Genomic DNA, 19384 nt, shown 5'->3' on the forward strand with positions numbered 1-19384 from the left:
AAATAAGACCTTGTGTGCACCACTGGAGAGCAGAAATAAGACCTTGTGTGAAGCCTTTGATAGCAGCCAGGACCTGAGGGTCATGCATCATGATTTTTCTTCTTTCAGTGTTTTGAGCCACGGAGATAAATACATCTTTGTCTTTGTCCCAGCCAGCAGCCTGTACAGCACCATTTGTAATTCAAGATTAGTGTCTTGGTGTGATGTGGGTAGAGGGCACACATGTGACTTGTCCTGTTCTCTGTGCCCTAGTCAAGATGCGGCAAGTGTGAGAAGGGGATCAAGTGTCCTCCTGGATCAGTTCTTGTGGTGAGTCTCTGATTCATGTGACATCACACAGACTGTTTGCAGATAGTGCTTTGATGTCCTTTTATTGCTCTGTAGATGTCTCTTCGATACCCGAAAAAAACGTGCCCTTGAATCCTCTGTGGCTCATTCATTAGCAGGGTTTGTAAGAGAAAGCAGACACCAAGGGAGGTTTACACAGGAAAAACACAAACGTGAACCGTGAGGCCCCTTACAGAGCTGGCATCAGGCTTTGCCTGAATTTCAGGAGCCCTTTAAAGCATGCAGTGTGGGGAGTTTCCCCTCTTAGGGGGGAAAAAAGAAATGTCTTTTTTGATCTTTCCTCTTTTGATGTTATCATCATGGAAAGCCAGTTTAGGGGTGCCAATAGCGATTTCCCAGCCTGGACTGTTGATTTATTCACACAGATGGGCTGGTTGTTCCTGCAGCTTGTTTGTGAGTGAGTGAGAAATGTTTCCAGAGAGGAAAACAACTAAACATTTCATCTCCAGGTTGGCTATGAATTGCCTAGCAGCCACATCTGCCTTCTTAGGCTTTGTTACTTTACTCTATGCCAAACATTTTCCAATTACTTTTTCCTCAGTATTCATACTGACACGTATACCATGAATTTGGCAGGTAACAAAATAGACTATGTGTGGTGTATCTCTCACATCTAGAGATGCCTCATTGGTCTCAGCTCTGGGAAGTCCAAATTTTTAGGGCTGTTCCTGTAAGATAAAAAGCATTATTCCTCTGTTAGGCAAGAACACCGCCATATGTACCAGAATGTACAATCTGTCTAAATATTGTAATATATTCTGTCTGTATCTATGTTAATTTTACCTGCAGGAATTCCCAGGCAGCAAGAATCTTGCTCGCTGTGAATTACGTTCTGGGGATACAGGAATACTTGGCTGCCATTTCACCTGTGCAAAGGTTTCTTTGGTAAGAAAAACATTTGCCTCGGATTCATTTTGACAAAAGGAAGATGGGTATTAGAAATACAGCCATGGAAATACAGCCTGTGCTGAAGTCCTGGCTGCATTTGTGCCATTACGTAGCTGAGACTGGGCTCATCTGGGAGTCGCTTTCCATCCTGGAGATAGAGGGCACTGGAGAAAAAACAAACCTGCGGAAACGTCTGCACAGTGATGGATTGTGGCCTGCTGCTTTGGTATTGTTACTTTGGGTTTTGTCCTGCAGAGGAAGAGGAGTTGAATGTTTGTAGTCTGGTTTCCTAAGGAAATGAGGCATGAATGGTGGTATTTTGCTTGTGCATGTGCCTTCCCAAAAAACTGATGACTAATTGAAGCCAAACCAAAGCAAGGAGCAGAAGGTCTCACAGCTATTATGGCCCCCACCAGTTTTGTGAAAATGTGTGGCTGGGAGAAAACAATTGAAGAGGAAATGGTAATAGAAAGACTTGTGTGAATTTGAGCTCTTACAGGTATTGAAGCATCTCCCTGGAAGGTTTGGTGGGAATGGGAGATAGAGGAGAAGGGAGAGAGGCAGTTTGGACGTATGGTCCCACAGGGAGAGTTTCAGTCAACATTTGTACCTCACTAGGCACTTCTGCATTCCCTCGTTGGATGATGTTTCTCTTCATCTGTACTGCCCAACTTAGTCCCATCATGGTTGACTCCCTCCGTAGGTAGATGCAGAAAGAAATGAGAGCAGTTAAATCAGGCTTCTGAACCAAATCACCTTCTGGCAGAGCGTTTCTCTGCCCAACAGAGCCTCTCACTGGTGGGATGCAGGCAGAAGATAGGCTGGATGGGCACAGGACTGAACATTTATGTTACCAAATGGCCAGTGTTGTTCAAGTGGCAGTGCAGACCTTTACAAGAGGCTCTGGGCAACAGAGCACCCCATTTTGGGGGGCTCACTCTGTCCTAACCATGCCCATCTGGCCCTTTCACACGTCAGAAATAAGGGCTATCACATAGTAGAGTGGCTTCCCCAATAAAGCTGTACCTTGTCTGTGCTGCACAAGACGGCTCACCCCGACCTGTTCTTTTTGGTTCCCTAGAGGTCCGTCTGCTGCCCCGGCTACTACGGACACATGTGCGAGATGTGCCCAGGGAAGCCAGGCCAGTGGTGCTCCGGGAATGGGGAATGCCAGGACGGCATCGAGGGCAGTGGAGAGTGCCGATGCCTGGAGGGTTTCCACGGCACTGCCTGTGAAATGTGTGAAGTGGGCCGATATGGAGCTGACTGCAAATCAGGTGACACCAATGGCTATTGCAGCTTGTTTCTACCATCCTTCCTGCAAGGGGAGAAAAGTGGCCACGTCTCAGCTCTCAGGAGGGGTGGTGGGAGGGAAGAAATGTCCCAAGACGTCTGAGGCAAATGGCTGGCAGGCCACCAAGAGAGGGACAGCAGGAGTTGTGGTCAGCCAGAGGAGTGGCCCCATTTTTCATCCTCAAACCAAGACTGTGCTATGCTGCTCATCCTACTGCCACCCAAACTATAGAAAGTAAAGGTGGGTGGTCATTCCTGGGCTTTTTGGCCTGGTAGCAAGGGAACAAGAGGAGATGCTCCTGTGACTTTTTTTTATGGCAGCTTGATGCATTGGATTATGAACAGAGCAGCGAGTGAAACGGCAGCAAGACTCTGCTTGTGAGACCTGGTTGGTCTGACAGTGATGAGTGTTTATATTTCCTCTGCAGAATGTGCCTGCGACAACGGCATATGTAATGACGGACTGCAAGGGGACGGGAGCTGTGAGTGTTTCCCAGGATGGAAAGGCCCTACCTGCCGAGAAAGTGAGTGTGAAGGCGCCCATGGTGTAATACTGCCTTTTTGGCAGAGAAATCTGTGTTAGCTGAGCAAGGTGACCACAGTTGCCTGTTCTTTGCATCCCCCAGAAAGCTTATCAGACTGTGCTAGCGCCTTCCTGCACACGAGCTACATTTGTGGTGTGACTTGCCCAACACCACATGAGCCCTGAAGTTATTTGGGTGAAATTCATGTAGGGAAAAGCATATCACCTGCTTCTGTCCCCACTGAGATTCGGGGCACCTCAAGAACAGCCCCTCGCCCTGGGTGAGAGATGGAAGCTCCCAGCCAGATTGGGTTGATCATGACTCCTGTTACTTGCCTAAGAAGGTGGCAGGGCTTGATTTGAAGCCTCCAAAGGGCCGCAGTGTGTCTGCTGAGTTGCTTTTTCTGCTGACAAGATTTGTTGATTTAGGTGAGCTCAGGCCATAGTCTGCAGTTCTCAATTAATCTGTCATTGTGTATCAAAGTAATATGTTGAAGATGATTATTCCTGGGATTTGGGATTATGATTACCATTGGGCTGGGGGGGGGAACACAAGCTCCTAAATAATTTGGGATTTCAAAGGTCTGCACACAAAGATTGATTTTGTAGTGAAGTGTTTTGGGGGCATTTAGAAATGGAAAATGAGTGGAGCTGTCCTGTCTACTGTAAATGTAAAGCATGAAACAAGTTAATCTTTTTGCTTCGAATGGGGCAAAGCCAAATGGCCCTGTATGTCTGGATTAATGAGGTTTCAGTCCTTGTTTCAGTCCTAGCAATGTGGAGGCCATGCAGGTAGGATCAAATTGAACCATTAGCTCAGACAGAGAGCACTGAATTCACTCCATTACGAAATGCCAGAAGATAAATCCCACGAGGTTTTCCTGCTGCCGTGTAGGATGTGAGAGTTAGCATAACTGCTGCTGTGTCCCGTCATCAGTCAGGGCACCACAAGTGTGGCAGTGAGGCTGTTTGCAGAGTCTACTCTAGATGGCAGAAAATCTCCCCAGCAAGTGCTAAATTGAAAATGCCAAGTAACGTTTGCGTTTTCTCTTGCAGGAATCGAAATTGACTTATGCAATAACACTTGCCATCAAATGGCCAAGTAAGTACAGACAGGGGGCTCGGTCATTCTGAGAAAGCCATGTGTGTTTGTATGTGTTTTACATAGAGGTGATTCTGTGTTTAGGGCTTCACAGAGGGCTGGGAGGAGGTGCTTGCTCATTAAAGGCGCATAAATGTCAGTTCCATCCTGGGAACTCTCTTTGGTGCTAAGCCACATCCACTTTCCCCAAGGATGTTGTCTGTTTGAGCATAAATTCTTTCAAAGTTTCTTCTGCATGTGTGGATGGGAGAAAGTGGAGACTCCAAGGTACTCCAAGTCTGGCCTTATTCATGGAGCAAATCAAACAGCCACTGACAAGCCCTTTCTGCCTTGCCTGCCCCCACCAAGGAATTAAATTAAATAGGCTGATGGGCTGTGATGACTCCCTCTTGCTGCCTTCTCCATCTATTTTCTGGTCTCCTGTTTTGCGGTACTGGGACCCAGCCATCTCCATTCTACCATGCAGAAGCACACGGACATGGTCAAGGTGCACTGTGCGAGGTGTGAAGCCTGTGCCTGGATGCCAGCTCCCTGGCCAGTGTGACTTGAGTATTTGGTGCTGTAAAGAAATATACAGCAACTTCAGGCGTGTTCCTCCTGTGGTCAGTGTGGACTCTAACTTGCACATGCCAGACTTGTATAGTGTTTCCCACTGGCCGAGCAAATCAGGAGGTGTCATCAGTGATTGTTTATCCCTTTCTTGTTTCAGCTGCCTCAATAGTTCCGCAGATTCCCCACCTACATGCTTCTGCTCTGCTGGATACACAGGGAATGGGACCCATTGCACAGGTATGTCCAGCAAGTGTGGGCAAGAGTCAAGGCCTGCAAACACGTGTTGAAGCTATGCAAAGACAAGGGTTTTGTGTGTGAAATAAATGGCATGATGTTGCCAGGGCAAAGATCGTTCAAATCCTTTTCTGCTGAGCCATCCACCATGAACTCTACCATGCTTTGGTAGAGAAGTTTTCCAGAGCTTTACGCAGGATGCTCTTGATGTTGCTAGAGCCTGCGAGAGAGGAATAAAAAGGCAGGCAAGTGTAGCAGGGCAGTTCTTATTGCTTGTGGAGAGAGATGCACATGAATGGATTGTATTAGTTCTGATATCACAGCAATGGTGGCAGAGATATAACAATCTTGGTCATGAATCCCTGTAATGTGGATGCTTCAATTCCCTAGAATTTTGTGCTCCTCCTATTTGCTGGCCATGCCAAAACTGGGTAGAAGCAGTGCAGCAGTTATGCCAAAATGAGCTAGGACTTTGGTATACTGCTCTAGAGCTACACACAAAGCTGGTCTATGTCAAAAGCAAACAGACAAGAAAACACACTCAAGAGTGGTAAAATTGTAACAGTCAAAACACTGGTAGACATCACAGTTTCTTTTCAGTATTGCCCTTGTTTGAAAATGAGTGAGGGGGGGAAAGCAAAAAAAAAACCCAACATTTACATTGTGCAGGAAAATATTTTTTTTTCTTGTCTAACCATTAGCCCTCAGTGAGCAAATGCTGTGATGGAAAGAATTCCTAGTCCAATTTGGGGGTTACTTAAGCTCAGCATGACTTTTGGACTGGCCTTTCTTGGATCCGGACAAAGCCCTGTGCCTTTAAAGGACCTACAGTTTCATCGAGAAACAAAGGGATTTTAATAAAACGTTGTGATTTTTGTTAAGATGGGTGATCATTCTGGCATAGTTCATCTTTCCTAGATGCTCTGAGCTGATTCTGCTTCTCTTGTTTGTGGTCACAGAAATAGATCCATGCACTATCGATCATGGTGGCTGCTCCATACATGCTGTGTGTACTAAAGTGTCCCCAGGAGAGAGAACCTGTGTTTGTAAGGAAGGCTATGCTGGAGATGGGACGCTCTGCATGGGTGAGTGCTCAGTACATGTTTTGGTGATAGCGGTGAGGCATCATCCGTGCAAAGGGGAGTTTCAGACTAAAAGCATTCAAATTTCAGGTTGAAGTGTTGAATAACTCAATTCTCCTTTCACTCTGTTCATGCAGTGGTTATTTCAAAGCAAGTAGTTGCTGGCTGATCTTGATTCAACTGTCTTTCTGCTTTTTGTTGAGGTGTATGAACGCATATGTGTACGTGTGTACCTACATACCCATAAGTATGTGTTCAGCATTCTCCCAAGTCATGATTAGTGACATAGTCATCACGGTCCGAGCACAGTGCCACCTGAAACTGGGCAGAGAGCCCACGCTGCCCTTGGCACCCATCTCACTGGGTGGCCTCAGACCAGTGTTTTGGTCTCAAACCAAAAGAGCCCTGAGAGGTTTCTTGCCCTTATGCATGTTGTGGAGAGGTCCAGAGACAGAAGGTGAGGGCAGTCTCCCACAGTGATGCTCTGACATGAAGATGGAGCTGTGGGAGAGTCCAGTCCTTTCATATCCTTTAAACCACACCAAGGCAGGCATGGGATTTTCTGTGGGCAGATTTATCACAACTCAGAGACCCACATGTGGGAGGAGTATAACTTGCAGTTGTACTTTAAAAAGTCAACTTTAAAAAGTCAACTTTAAAAGTTGACTTTGCTATCACAAGTCACTTTTTTACCAGAATGTTTCCCAAGCTGGGAATGTCCTCCCTGTTGCTTTCCCAATACCTCTTTGGGTCACCAATTCCCAGCTGCCTTGAGCAGCCCTCAGCAATAATGTGGCCTTATTGTTTTGCTGCAGAAATTGATCTCTGTCTTGAAAGCAACGGGGGCTGCCACACCAATGCAGAGTGCATTAAAACAGGCCCAAGGAAGGTGAGTATATAAGATGGATGTCAAGGCAACATTATTATGGAGGTTGTCACAGCTGTGTAATTCTCTTAGAGACAATCCTTTCCATTGCAGTGTGCTGCCTTGTGCTTATTACCTTCCACATAGAAAAGTTGCCTGGGAAGGGCATGAAAAGATTGCTGTTTCCTTGAAAGCAGATGCCTTCTGTTGGCCAGAGGCTGGAGGCAGTCTTGGGTTATATTTGTTGTTGACACAAGCATGGTTATTCATGAATGTAGCGATGGGTGCTATACCACGTGCTTTCCATCCAGCTAAGCCATTGTGTGCTTTCTTTATTGGGTCTAAGTTTCAGACTGAGCATCTGTTCTCCCTCCAGGTTGCCTGCAACTGTCTGCCTGGTTACAGTGGGGATGGCGTGAGCCAGTGCAACCCCATCAACTTGTGTGAACAGGTATGTCTGCTGTTACCAGAGGTGAAGGCCACAGCCCTGAAGCATTCCTTTCTGCCAACAGTTAACAGCAAGAACAGGGTTAGCCTGCTTGTTTAGAGCTGGCTGTCTTGCCTTTTCACATACTGAAGGGATTTTGCGGTGTGTTTGGTTTCCATTGCCTTTCACAATGGCCTGCAAGTATGTCGGCCACCTGGCACTCTGTCTTGTGGGAGAAGCAGCACAGAAACAGTGACACAGGGTTAGAGGCATGTGGGCTTTTTTCTCTGCCTCCATTTTGTGCGAGACATGCTCCAAAGCTTAAGAGTAGTCTGTGCTCATGGCATCGCTGCCATGTCCAAATGTCTCTCTGAATCAAGGGTTTTGTCATCACTCTGGGTTCCAAAGTAGGGTGCGAAAGTCTTTTTTCATGGGAGGATTTTGTGCTGAAAAGCCCTTGAAGATTTGGGTGAGGTTTATTCTAAGGCACTGGACAGATGGGAGGAATGGTTTCCTTTGCACTGGGCTGGACGCGGTTAGTAGCTCCCACACACAAGTGGCCATTCAAATTGTTGGTGGTGCCCCTCCATGCAAGCCTTTTGCTTTTCTTGCTAGAACAATGGAGGCTGTAGTCCGTTTGGGCTCTGCAAGTACACGGGCCCTGGCACTCGAAACTGCTCCTGCTCTTGGCACAGTATCGGAGATGGCTTCACCTGCCATGGCAAAGTGTACCAGGTGAGAAGCATGCGCAGCATCCTTTGTGTTCGGGCCCCCTGCCCTGCAGCAAACTGCTCCCTCCCCTCCAAGTGTAAGCTGCAGGTGTCATATCGACACGTCTGGTGTAGGAGTGGAGACAGGTGCTTTGAGGCAAACTGTCCATAAATTGTAGGTGTATTTGGTGTGCCAGCTGTGGGAGAGAATCACAGTAAAGCAACTTTGCTCCAAAGGGAGTCATGATGTGAACACTCTGCTGCTCTGCCAGCAATATTGGCCATACCTCCAGGGTGCTATTTTCCTAATGTTATAAGCAAATGGGAGTAATTTCATTTTTCCCAAGGAAACCCCCTTCTCCCAGTCTGTGGGATCAGGGCAGGTGTCCCCTGTGGCCATGCCAGGACTTGGGATCCAGTCTGGAGGGCAGCAGTCTATCTCCGGCTCTCTTGCCAATACAACAGCAGTCCTTGGGCAAACTGGTGAGCTTTTCTGGTAGTGGCAAATAAAATCTGTCATCCCCACAGCAGAGCCGGAAGAGATGGATTCAGTTCTGTGCTTCTGCTCATCCTGAAAGTTAGTGTGGTAAGGAGAGGGAGTTTGCCCTGCCAAGCCTATGTCTGCCACTCTGGACAGCATCCCAGTGGCAGCTCAGTGAGGTTAAAGCAGAGGTTTTGTGAAGCACTCAAGGTGTCCCATGAGCACAGGAGCAGTTAAACCTTTGAGACAGCTGCTGCAGAAGCAGCCGGCTTTCAACTCTCTGTCCACTCCATCCTGCAGCATCTGCGATGTGAATGGTCCAGGCAGAGGTCACTGCCTGCTTTGTAACCTCCATGTCATCCATGCCTGAAGTGCTGGCAAGGGAGGGAGGGAAAGATCACTATGGTGTGTCAGGAGAACCGGTGTCTCAGTGGGGTGGAAGAGTGACCTGGAGTGGAAGGAGCAGGTCACTGTGCTGGCTGGTGAGGAGCAAGTGGAGGGGACTCTGCTAACACCAGCTGTTTCTCTTTGTTTAAGGAGCTCGGAAGGATCGAAGACGCATCTGTGTTCTTTAAGATGATACTGGTTGGTGACAGATAGCTTTGTTCTTGTCTCTGTGTAGTAAACCCCACTTAGGGTTTTCTGCAAAGGGTCTTGCTAACTGGAACTGTGTTTTCTGTTTCCCTTCCCACAAATGATCTTCTGTCACAGGCGGAAAACATCAAGGAGCTCAGTGGGGCAGGACCTTTCACTGTCTTCGTCCCACGGACGGATTTCATAGGAAACACCACAATGGTAAGTGTCTTCCCATCCCAAGTGCTGTCAGGTGTTTGGCGAGCTCCGGTCAATGCAGTGTCCCCTCTGGGGCTGTTCTGCCTAGTGAATTGAAGCAAAGGGGCTGCACTGCAGAGAGTTAAAGGCATCCCCCATTCTCCATCAGTGTAAGAGCAGAGGTTTGGATGCCAGCTCACTACAGAGACAATCTGGGCAGGGGTGGACATGGCTCCTGTTGTAAGGAGACCCCTACTGGAGCCCCTGCCTCACGGTCCTCAGAGGCACTGTGCCAGATCAGTGATGTGTGGTGACTTCTGTTACCCATGGCTGTTAGCAGCTGGTAACAGCAAGGCTTCACGGCATCATTGATGAAGACCTCTTATTCCTGCTCTGTGCCCCAGGCCCTGCCATTCTGCCTCCATTGGTCCCTTCCTTCTAGTTCCAATAAGTGGGATATCTGGGGCAAGCAGAGACATGGGGGAAGAGAGATCCTTATTTGTGACCCTGTGAACCAGACAGGTTCTTGACCAACAGCTTTCTGGTGTCAGTGTAATAGAAGATCCTAATACCGTGTCTCACAAGTCCCGTTGTGCAGCTTTGCACCAGAAGTCCCAACCTTTTTCCCATGCCCCCCCATCCACCCAGGAAAAGAACAATTCCCAATGACCATGTATCCCAGGTGTCACTTCCTCAAGGCCAGTGTGGTCATTTGTCCTCCATCAAGGGACGTGAATGCTGGTTTTGTCAAGCTGGTTGAAATTTCCCAAAGCTCTTGAATGGTTTTGTGCATTCACTGCATTTTGGGGGGACTGGCTTTCCTGCAGGGATGGGTCAGAGGGGGCTTGGGCAATCCAGGTCTCCCTCATTGGGTCTGCCTGCCCCGCCCTGGCAAGGCAAAGTGCCCCCAGTGTCATCTCATTTTTGTTTTCTCTCTGTAGTTTGAGGAGTGGAGGAGCAGAGGTCTCCTCCGGGACCTGCTTCGCTACCACATGGTGGGCTGCCAAAAACTGCTGTCCAGTGACCTGGAAGCCCAGGAGTCCCTTACATCTTTATCTGGCCACAAAATAAAGGTCACAGTGAAAGAGGTAGTTCTCTGCCACAATTCCCTTCCCTGTCCCACGTGGCAGGATGTCACGTTTGCTGTCATTGTTGCCACACTGTCGTTGTGGGAAGTGACTTGCCTAGGGTCTGCAGGTGGCTTATAGGGCAGTGATGTGGGTGGGAATACCTCATCGCATCCCTTCTCTCTCAGAATAGCATCTATCTCAATGAGGAAGCCGAAGTGGTCGTGAGTGACATCATTGGTATGAACGGGGTCATTCATTTCATTGACAAGATCCTAATTCCTAGTGACCTGGTGGACCATAACATTTCCTCAAAGATCTCACGGGTAAGCCTGAAGCAGTGACTGTGCCCTGATAACTGCCATGGTGAGGACAGGGCTCGGATCTTTCTCCCAGCAGCTCTGATAGTGCTGTCCCTGATAAGCCCCACCACCCACGCCCTCAGCCCAAGGCCACGTGGCATGCTCTTCCTCTCTGTTCCTAGCTGTGTAGGCGATGTCTGAGGGCATGGATTTGGCTTGTGAAGGTGACAGCATTTGTGGTGTAGCAATATTTGGGACAGAAGGAGCTGTGATTCATCACTAGGGAACAACAGTACTGGATGTAGGCAGGGGGATCATGTCCCATGCCAACCATCATACTCCCTTTCCCAGTGCAGAGCAGATTACAGTGTGAGATTGCCAATGTCTCTCTGGTACTTCTCAAACAAGCGCTAGAAGCTTATAGATCCTGCATTTTACAGTAAATAACACATTTTCTGTACAGCACAACAGAGTGCTGAAATTCATCCAAGCTCCTGCCATAGCAGTGTCTACCCAGGATGAATCAGAAAAGTCGTGGCTGCTGCATGCCAGCACTCACCAGGCCACATCCATCAGCATGATGATGACAGAGATAAGCTTGTGTTCAGCTACTGTAGTTGTTAACTGTCTGGTTTCTCCCTTGCATTACTGCTCCAGGTCCTGGAGGGGGACGTGTAAGTGACGATTGTTTGCTTTCTTCTCTCTGCAGCAAAATATCACGAAAGTGGCAGAGGCCTTTGGATACACCATTTATAGCAAGCTGCTGCAGGTGAGCAACCTGATGCCTGCTGCTCTGTGGGGAGGTGGTGTGTATATGTACATGTCAATGTTCAGTTTTGGCTTGTGATTTTTTTCTTTGTATCCTCTCTTATCTCGGACAGGATGCGGAGCTGCTTCCACTGGTTAGTGACCCCCTGCATAGACCGTTCACCATGCTGTGGCCCACAGATGCTGCATTTAATGCCCTCTCGGAGAAAAGGCAGAAGTGGCTGTACCGCAGAGAGCATCGGGACGTGCTCGCCTCCTACCTCAAAGCGCACATGATCAGGGACACAAAGGTAAATGTGACAACAAACAGGCTCATACCTCCTGAGGCTACGTGTGGTGCCGCCACCTGCCTATGGTTACTCCAGAGTGACCTTGCCAAATATTTTGCTGCTGTAGAACATGCAGCATATTAGTTGTCTGGAGAAGACCCAAAGCTGTTTGAGCATTTGAGGCAACTGCTGCTTCATCATGAACCTCTGGTGCAGTGTGGCTGAGCTGAAACCTTCTTACAGCAACTTCTTGGGGAGGCCACATCACCGCCAGAGTGTCAATGCAAGGCTCTCAAACAGGCTCTTGTCTATAGGGGTGATGAACAAGGGAAGTCCAGCTGAGCAAAACCAGGGTCTGCTTATGCACACTGGTCTCTTACTGTTCAGGAATCTAGGACTAACCCAGCATAGTTACGCTGTTCCACCCACACCGCCTTCACACGCTGCCATGTCACACCCCCTCTCAGTGTAGCTGTTGACCCCTGTCCTCACCAGGCACCATCCTGTTAGAAGTATGAACTGCCAGTTTTGCCTGTCTCTCCGTTCACATTCTTCTTTTTCCCTCCTAGATTGTTGCTGGTAACATGCCTCAAGTCGCATCCATACGGACCATGCATGGCTCCACCATCTCGTTCAGCTGCAGCAAAACCCATGTGGTGAGTGATGGCAATGCTGGGCTCGTCTTTCCACTGAGCAAGTGTCCCTGGGCATAGCCACGGGGCAACTGATGCTCCATGTTGGTCACCAGCAGGACGTGAACACAGAGTTGTGCTTGCAGGCTGAGACACCCCATTCCCCTGGCTGCAGCTGAGCCTGTAGAGAGGCTCGAGACTCTGTGTCCAGCTGGCAGGAAAGTGCGGAGGCATGTGGTACCTGCACGTGCACTTCATGATGACCAGGTTGCAAAGCCAACCACATGGCATCATGACCTTTACAGCGCACGTGTTACATAGACAGAGGCCATTTCTTAGGAGATGTAGCCATGAAAAGTGGCAATCAGGAAGGATGGTCAAGGACATGAGCACAGAGATTTTTGAGAGTTCTGGGGTGATTGAGAAGCCATGGCAGCCAAAAATGGCAACTTTTGGGTGGTGCAGCCAGGATGTAAGGTGTGCCAGGATCACAAGTTGCTTTATTCCTCTGGTAGGGGGAGCTTCTGGTGGGGAACAACGATGCCACCATCATCCAGAGGCACATGGAATTCAATGGGGGCGTTGCTTATGGCATCAATAGGCTGTTGGAGCCACCAGATCTGGGATCTCGGTGTGATGAGTTCACCTTTGTTGAGCTGCCGGTAAGCACTTATGATGAGGCCAGTGAGGATCTGTGCCACCTGTTGAGCACCATGCCTGGGAAGAGGGATGGCGGGAGGGCTTGCTGCTCTTCTTCGGCAAAGCTCTGAGCAGCCAAGAGAGGCAGAAGCACCTATTGAGTTGCTGTGAGGTTTTTTTCTCCCCTCCACAGGGATCTACAAAGAGCTGCGGACTCTGTGGCTTCGAGCCACCCTGCCCTCCTGGCTCCGTTCAGCAGGTAAAGCTCACAGCTTTGTCACCAAGGCCTGTTACGGGACTGATGACAATACCCACACGCCTCTCATGTTTTAGCAGCAAAATGAAGGCATGCTTGCATGCAGCGAGTCCCTCGGCTTGGTCGCACTGTCCATGCCTTGCCCCAAGTCACGTGGTCCCTTAGGGCAGGAGCTGGGCTGAGCAACATGGGGTCGGGTCTTTGCTTGGTCAATCTCTATATGGGTGACAGTGGCTGCAGGGATCCCTGCAGCAGCACTGGGGGCTTCTCTGGGTGCTCTAGAGCAAAAGAGCTTGGCCTGGCCGCTGGACATGGACCAGGGATCAGATGGTGAGCAGCCTTGGGGGGCAGTGGTTGTACCCCATTCTCATTGTATCATCTGTTGTCTCTCTCTGCTGGGCTTCTGGCATGCCCCTGAGGTACATCCGTGGCTCCTCTGTCACCAGCCCCATCGGATGTTAGGAAGCCTCTGTTACTTGGCATAAAACTGAGTGAGTGGTGCAAGAAAAGTCAAGGTAAGACGTCAGTGACCAATGTGGCAAACTCTATGTTTTGCCTGTTTCCTCACAGGGGGAATCCAGGCGCTGCTACTATGGAAACCAGCTGTTGAGAAACACTTTTCTGTTTCACCGCAACTCCCTGTTGCGGCCATCCTGGCCACCCTCCCCATGGGACACCTTCAGAAGAAACTGGGAGCCTCTAAAACGAGGCTGCAGGAGGACCTGCGTTTCCACCCAGTGGGTCCCTCAGTGCTGTGCCAACCACTATGGCCATGCCTGTCGGGGTAAGAAGCCATGCAACCCTTTCCCGCCTCCGCCCTTTCTCGTGGGAAGGTGGCATTACTGGTTCAGCACAGACATCTGGCATCCATGAATGTGCTTCCCTGGAGAAGCGTGGGCAAAACCCCAGGCAGGGAGCCCCAGTCGGTAGAGGGTGCAGGAAATGGTTGCCTGAGAGTGCGTATGGATGGGAATTCCCTTTCCTTGGAGAACCGCTTGTCCCCATTGAGAGTCCTGGGCACAGGGCTGCTGGGGGTGGCTGTCAGACATGTCACTCGCTCCTAGATGTTGTCGATGCTCAACCATTCCCTGGCACCTGCCCTCTGCACTTTATCTATGGGCAGCTTTCATGTCCTTGGATGACTGCTGCCAGGTTAGCATGGGGCAGGCCAGCACAGACTCAGCACATTGCAGCAGAGGGTTTTCCCAGGCTGGAAGCTATGCCAAATTTGTCCCTGTTGCCCCTGTTCCTAAGGCTTATTGTCATGGGATGTCCCCAGCACTCACTCCCCAGGCTGCTGAGCAGGCTCTGTGGTCTGAGTGCCCCGTAAGCAGCAGCTTACGTGGCACCTGGTGTGCAGGCCCTGCGCAGGGCAGCGGGTGGCTCCCCTCCAGCACAGGGTCACTTTGTCACCACAGCCTCACTAAGGTGCCCCATTTGCAGCGTGCCCGGGAGGGCTGGAGATGCCGTGCAGTAACCATGGTACCTGTGATGACAAAATCGGTGGCTCGGGGAGATGCAACTGCAGCGAGGCTTTCATCGGGACCAGCTGTGAGCTGTGTGCACCGGACAGATATGGGCCAGACTGCCGAAGTAAGGCTGCTTCCACCTGTGGGGTGGCAGCAATGCAGAGGGTTTGTGCAGGGGTGGCGGTGGCACACGGTGCTACTTGGAGAGGGGGCAGGTGTTGGGCTGACCTCTTCACAGCTTACAGCATGGGAATCAGTGCTGCCACGTATGCATCAGTCCCAGTAATGCTCAGGTCAGACCTCTGGGGCTGGAGCTCTCCATGGCCTCTTGGCAGGACAGCCATTTGGGTAAACGTAGTTTGCCATCTCAAACGACTCCAGCTGTAGTTTGAGACGGCTGGGTGGCCTTCTGTGCCGAGGTCCCCGGGTCAAAAACTCCTCATTTGTCACGCAGAGCTGAGAGGCCCAGTCTGGCAGAAAGTGTTATGACGTATTTTGGGCTGGGGGACAAATCCATAAGTCGTGATGAACCCTGTACAGAAAGAGCATCTCCTGGGACATGCTCAGCAGGGACCTGTGCCCCTGTGAGGCAAAGGGAAGGAAAAGGGCTGTTCCCTGTTCCCCTGTCCCCAGCTCGGCTTTACAGGGTCTCCAGGAAGGTTTTTGATGGCTGTGTGGTTGCAGGGACTCGGAGTGAAAAATACATCTCTAGAAATGCCCAGGGAGGGGAATGATGAGGGTTTGTGGGTGCAGAGAGGCTTTCCCTCCTCTGTGAAGGGTGCATGTTGCAGGGTGGGGGCCAGGGCTGGCAGCGACAGGAAGGGATGCGTGTGTACTGCTGTGCCTGCCTTCATGCACTGCACACAAGCCACATTTCTGCCACGTGGCTGTCCCGTGGCCCGAGCATGGCCTTTCACTGCCACCAAGACATGCTGTGTCAGTGTTTTTACCCATTCCTCACAGAGTGTAACTGTACTGAGAACGGCGTGTGCAACGGAGGACTGCATGGTGATGGCTTCTGCTTCTGTGCCGAGGGCTGGACCGGAGACCGCTGTGAAATCAGACTAGGTGAGGGATGCCAAGCCCCACCACCCTCTGTTCTCAGAGACTCGGTGGATGCAGCCACTTTGCCAGCAGCTGGATTGTTCAAGCAGCCGCTCAGAAATATCTCCAAAAAAGAGCTCTCAATTGCGGGGCTCATTCTGAGATCTGGCCCTTGCTGTTGAATTTCACAAGGGTTGGGGTGGTGAGGAGGAGGAGGAAAGCTGCACTTGAGTGTGAACAAGTCCTTGAGCTCAGAGGCGCTCCATGAAGAGCTTGAGGGTGAGCTGAAGGCCTGAGGCTTATCTGAAGGAGTAACGGTCTTCTGGGTTTGAGTGAGGCATCTGAAGAAAAGCACAGAGGGGAGAAAGGGGCAGCATGGGGCAGGTGGCCTGGGGCAGAGGCTGGCAATGGCAGCTGTGCCCACGTTGCAGCCCTTGGATCGTTCTGACCTGTGTGTGTTCTGCTTTCAGTCACGACGCCCACCTGCTCTCCACCGTGCCACTCCCAGGCCGTCTGCCGCTCTGGCAACCTCTGCGAGTGCAATCTACATTACGAAGGAGATGGGAGAATGTGCTCAGGTAGGGGGGAGCCACGAGGCGCTGGGGTGGTGAGCGAAGGAGAAAGCAGACAACCACAGCAAGACAACAGGTGACCATCTCCTGAGCAGCTCTGTGGAGGGTAGCCATATTGGTGGGATGACTGGCAGGACAGACAGACAGGACACCTAGCAAGGTATTTCAGTTAATCTAACAACACTTTTATCCCCGTAGCGATCGACATGTGCAGCCAGGACAACGGGGGGTGCGCCAGGCACGCACAGTGCACACAGGTTGGCGTGAACGTCTCCTGTACCTGTGCTCCTGGGTACGGAGGCGACGGCTATGTCTGCGACCCCATAGACAGGTGTGCGGACGGTAGGAACGGGGACTGCAGCCAGCACGCCAACTGCATCAGCACTGGGCCGGTGAGTACATCCCCTGGGTCCAGGGAGATCTGCATGCCTGGGAGGACAGCACAGGCGGCTGCCATGGGATGCTTCAGGCTGCTGGAGGACAGCAATGTGACCATGATGTCCCCTGTTACTGCAGTCCCCAGCCTGCCCCTCCTCTCCGGTCCCCTTAGCAATTGTGCTCATCCTGCAGGTCCTTACTGACAGGCAGGGGCCATGCCCTCGGTCTGCTGCCTGGCTGTGGTGAACAGCCACACATCCTGGTGATGTTATGCTGAGGCCATTTTCCCCCATTCCTCTGTCTAAGGGGCATAAGTGGTGTCAGTTGTGGCATTTCTGGACTGTTCTGGGGGCTCCGGGATGGTCCTTCCAGGACAATGCCAGCCACTTTTGCAGAGGAACCAGAGCTGCTCATTGCAGGCCAGAAGATGGGACTGGGAGCATGATGTAGTGCAAGAATCATTAGCTACGTACCTCGAAGCTCAGCTGTCTTTCAAACAGCATGTGACAGCGATTCAATGTGACATTTTTTGGTTCATGTGCAGTTGGATGCGGGGTTAGGACAGAGGCCATGTGGCCTTTTGTAGCTTTGTCATAGTCCCGGCAGGCTGTAGAGGCGTTCTGAAGGATCATCCCCATCTTCACAGGGATACAAGGATCCCCAGCTGGCATCTGCGTGTTTGAACTCACACAAATGCCATCCTTCCTTTGTGCTGCAGAACGAGCGGCGCTGCGAGTGCAAGCGGGGCTATGTCGGTGACGGGATCCAGTGCCTAGAAGAGGCCGTGCCCCCCACAGACCGGTGCCTGGAAGACAACGGGCAGTGCCATCGGGAGGCCATTTGCACCGACCTGCACTTTCATGGTGAATGTGCTCAACTCCGCAGTGCTGGGAGTGATATTCCATCCTTCACGTTCTGTCTGGGGCACCCCTCGGGAGAGCTGGAGGGTGGAATGGCCAAGGAGCTGGGGACTCGTCTCGGTAGCTTGGCCTGGTTTTCACATTCCCCTTTTCTCCTACATGTCACACGGGGAGGACGAGCCATCCTTGGCTGATCCTGTGTAACGTGTGAGATGGTCTTTGGTGGGATTACACTGCCAGTAAGCACTGACTCCCTCGTGGAAGGCGAGGAGCTCAGAGGAAGCCGTGCTGCATCCCACCTCGCCCTCACTCGAGCAATGTCCACATCCCATCCTCCCGTGCAGCACAGGGCACCCTCCGTTGGCAGTGCTGTCTGTGCTCACACAGGGGACCCACGCGACTGCCCCAGGGAGGCTGCTCGCTCTCTATACTGTACTGATGCTCCCTGGCCTTGGTATTTTGCAGATAAGACTATGGGTGTATTTCATCTGCAGTCACCCCGAAAAAAGTACGACTTCACTTATGAGCAGGCTCAGAAGGCCTGTGCCGCAGAAGGCGCTTCCCTGGCCACTTTCCAGCAGCTCTCGGCAGCACAGCAGGTCAGGGCAGGGATGCAGAGGTTGGGCAGGGGCTGGCTCCATTGCCTCATGGGGTGGGGACATGCAGTGCTTCTCCCCGGGCCAGCGGTAGTGAGCCCGTGACGTGTGGGAGGGTGACCTCTCATCCCCCCAGCCAGGCCCTGTTTGCTCCATCTATATGCATGAAACCAGAGGGGCTCACCAGTCACACTGGGACGAGACCTCTGGCAGTGGCCAGCCCTTTAGGTGTCGGGGGATATCGGATAAGGCTGCACAATAGGAGTGTGCATCAGGGCAGAAAACCTGGGCTAGAGATACTATTTTTAATCTAATCATTCATTTTCCTCTGCTAGATGGGATTCCATCTGTGTTTGGTGGGTTGGCTGGACAATGGCACAGCCGGGTACCCCACGGCCTACCCCAACCCCAGCTGTGGGGCTAACCGAGTGGGCATCGTTGACTATGGCTCCCGAAGCAACCTGAGTGAGACCTGGGATGCGTTCTGCTACCGGGAGAAGGGTGAGTGGCGCGAGCACGTGTCCTGGGGACGGTCCTGTCGGGCACAAGAGGCGTGTCGGGGCGGCAGGCAGGGAACTGCCCTCGGAGCATGAGGCACGGGCAGGCGGGCACATCCCCCTCTTCCCATGCCTGTGTCAGGAGGGAACATGCTGAGGGGTATCCAGAAGTCAAGGGAGAGATGGTCAGCATACCCAGCATTGGCGAGTCCAGTCGCATCTCGGTGTTCCTTTGCAGATCTGACTTGCACCTGCCGCGATGGGTTTGTGGGAGATGGGTATTGGTGCAGCGGCAAACTGCCTGATGTGCTCGCAGACCACGCTCGCTTCTCCAACTTCTATTCCGTAAGCGATGCTCTCCTGGTTCTTTGGTACGCCAGCAGTGGGCAACAAAAAGGGAGGGATCTGCCGTAACAGGGAGAAGTGGTGGTTTGGTCTGCATGTGGGGTAAAGAGTTCAAACACAGAAGCATTTTCTTTCCAGGGCTGGGGGATGTTTCCTGGGCTGGGGAAGGTAACAGCATTGAGCTGCCACCGGCAGTGTGCTGATGGGGAAGATCTCCCATCTTTTCCAGATGTTGCTCGATTTTGCCAATGACACAGAAGAAGGACTGGATTTTTTCATCTCTTTGTCTGATGACTTCGCTCCCAAAACTCTCTTTGTCCCTCTGAATTCTGGCTTCACAGACAATGAAGTAAGCAAGCAGGGATGAGCGGCTGCTTGAGGGCACACGGAATGATCGGGCCCAGAGGAGAGCAG

General features: G+C 51.3%; 1 protein-coding gene across 7 annotated transcripts in view; it reads left to right on the forward strand.

Annotated features, from left to right (window-relative positions):
* STAB1 (stabilin 1) overlaps positions 1-19384 on the forward strand; it is a 69949-nt gene that overhangs the window by 48887 nt on the left and 1678 nt on the right. For 6 of the 7 annotated variants that reach the window (XM_087744531.1, XM_087744525.1, XM_087744526.1 and 3 more), the window contains 29 exons: positions 253-309; positions 1138-1233; positions 2318-2513; positions 2958-3053; positions 4109-4154; positions 4864-4943; positions 5900-6025; positions 6838-6911; positions 7264-7338; positions 7930-8049; positions 9043-9090; positions 9217-9300; positions 10218-10364; positions 10532-10669; positions 11355-11414; positions 11527-11703; positions 12252-12338; positions 12830-12976; positions 13147-13212; positions 13780-13993; positions 14653-14802; positions 15642-15746; positions 16193-16300; positions 16493-16686; positions 17391-17535; positions 17998-18131; positions 18464-18629; positions 18864-18970; positions 19200-19319. In XM_087744531.1, the coding sequence (XP_087600657.1) occupies positions 253-309; positions 1138-1233; positions 2318-2513; positions 2958-3053; positions 4109-4154; positions 4864-4943; positions 5900-6025; positions 6838-6911; positions 7264-7338; positions 7930-8049; positions 9043-9090; positions 9217-9300; positions 10218-10364; positions 10532-10669; positions 11355-11414; positions 11527-11703; positions 12252-12338; positions 12830-12976; positions 13147-13212; positions 13780-13993; positions 14653-14802; positions 15642-15746; positions 16193-16300; positions 16493-16686; positions 17391-17535; positions 17998-18131; positions 18464-18629; positions 18864-18970; positions 19200-19319 (3363 nt within the window). The remainder of the gene's footprint in view (positions 1-252; positions 310-1137; positions 1234-2317; positions 2514-2957; positions 3054-4108; positions 4155-4863; positions 4944-5899; positions 6026-6837; positions 6912-7263; positions 7339-7929; positions 8050-9042; positions 9091-9216; positions 9301-10217; positions 10365-10531; positions 10670-11354; positions 11415-11526; positions 11704-12251; positions 12339-12829; positions 12977-13146; positions 13213-13779; positions 13994-14652; positions 14803-15641; positions 15747-16192; positions 16301-16492; positions 16687-17390; positions 17536-17997; positions 18132-18463; positions 18630-18863; positions 18971-19199; positions 19320-19384) is intronic. The other variant, XM_087744527.1, reaches the window with a different exon arrangement.

This window comes from Nipponia nippon, unplaced genomic scaffold (genome assembly GCF_047370975.1).
Source record: "Nipponia nippon isolate SJK-2023a ecotype South Korea unplaced genomic scaffold, ASM4737097v1 scaffold_9, whole genome shotgun sequence".
NCBI classification, from domain to species: domain Eukaryota; kingdom Metazoa; phylum Chordata; class Aves; order Pelecaniformes; family Threskiornithidae; genus Nipponia; species Nipponia nippon.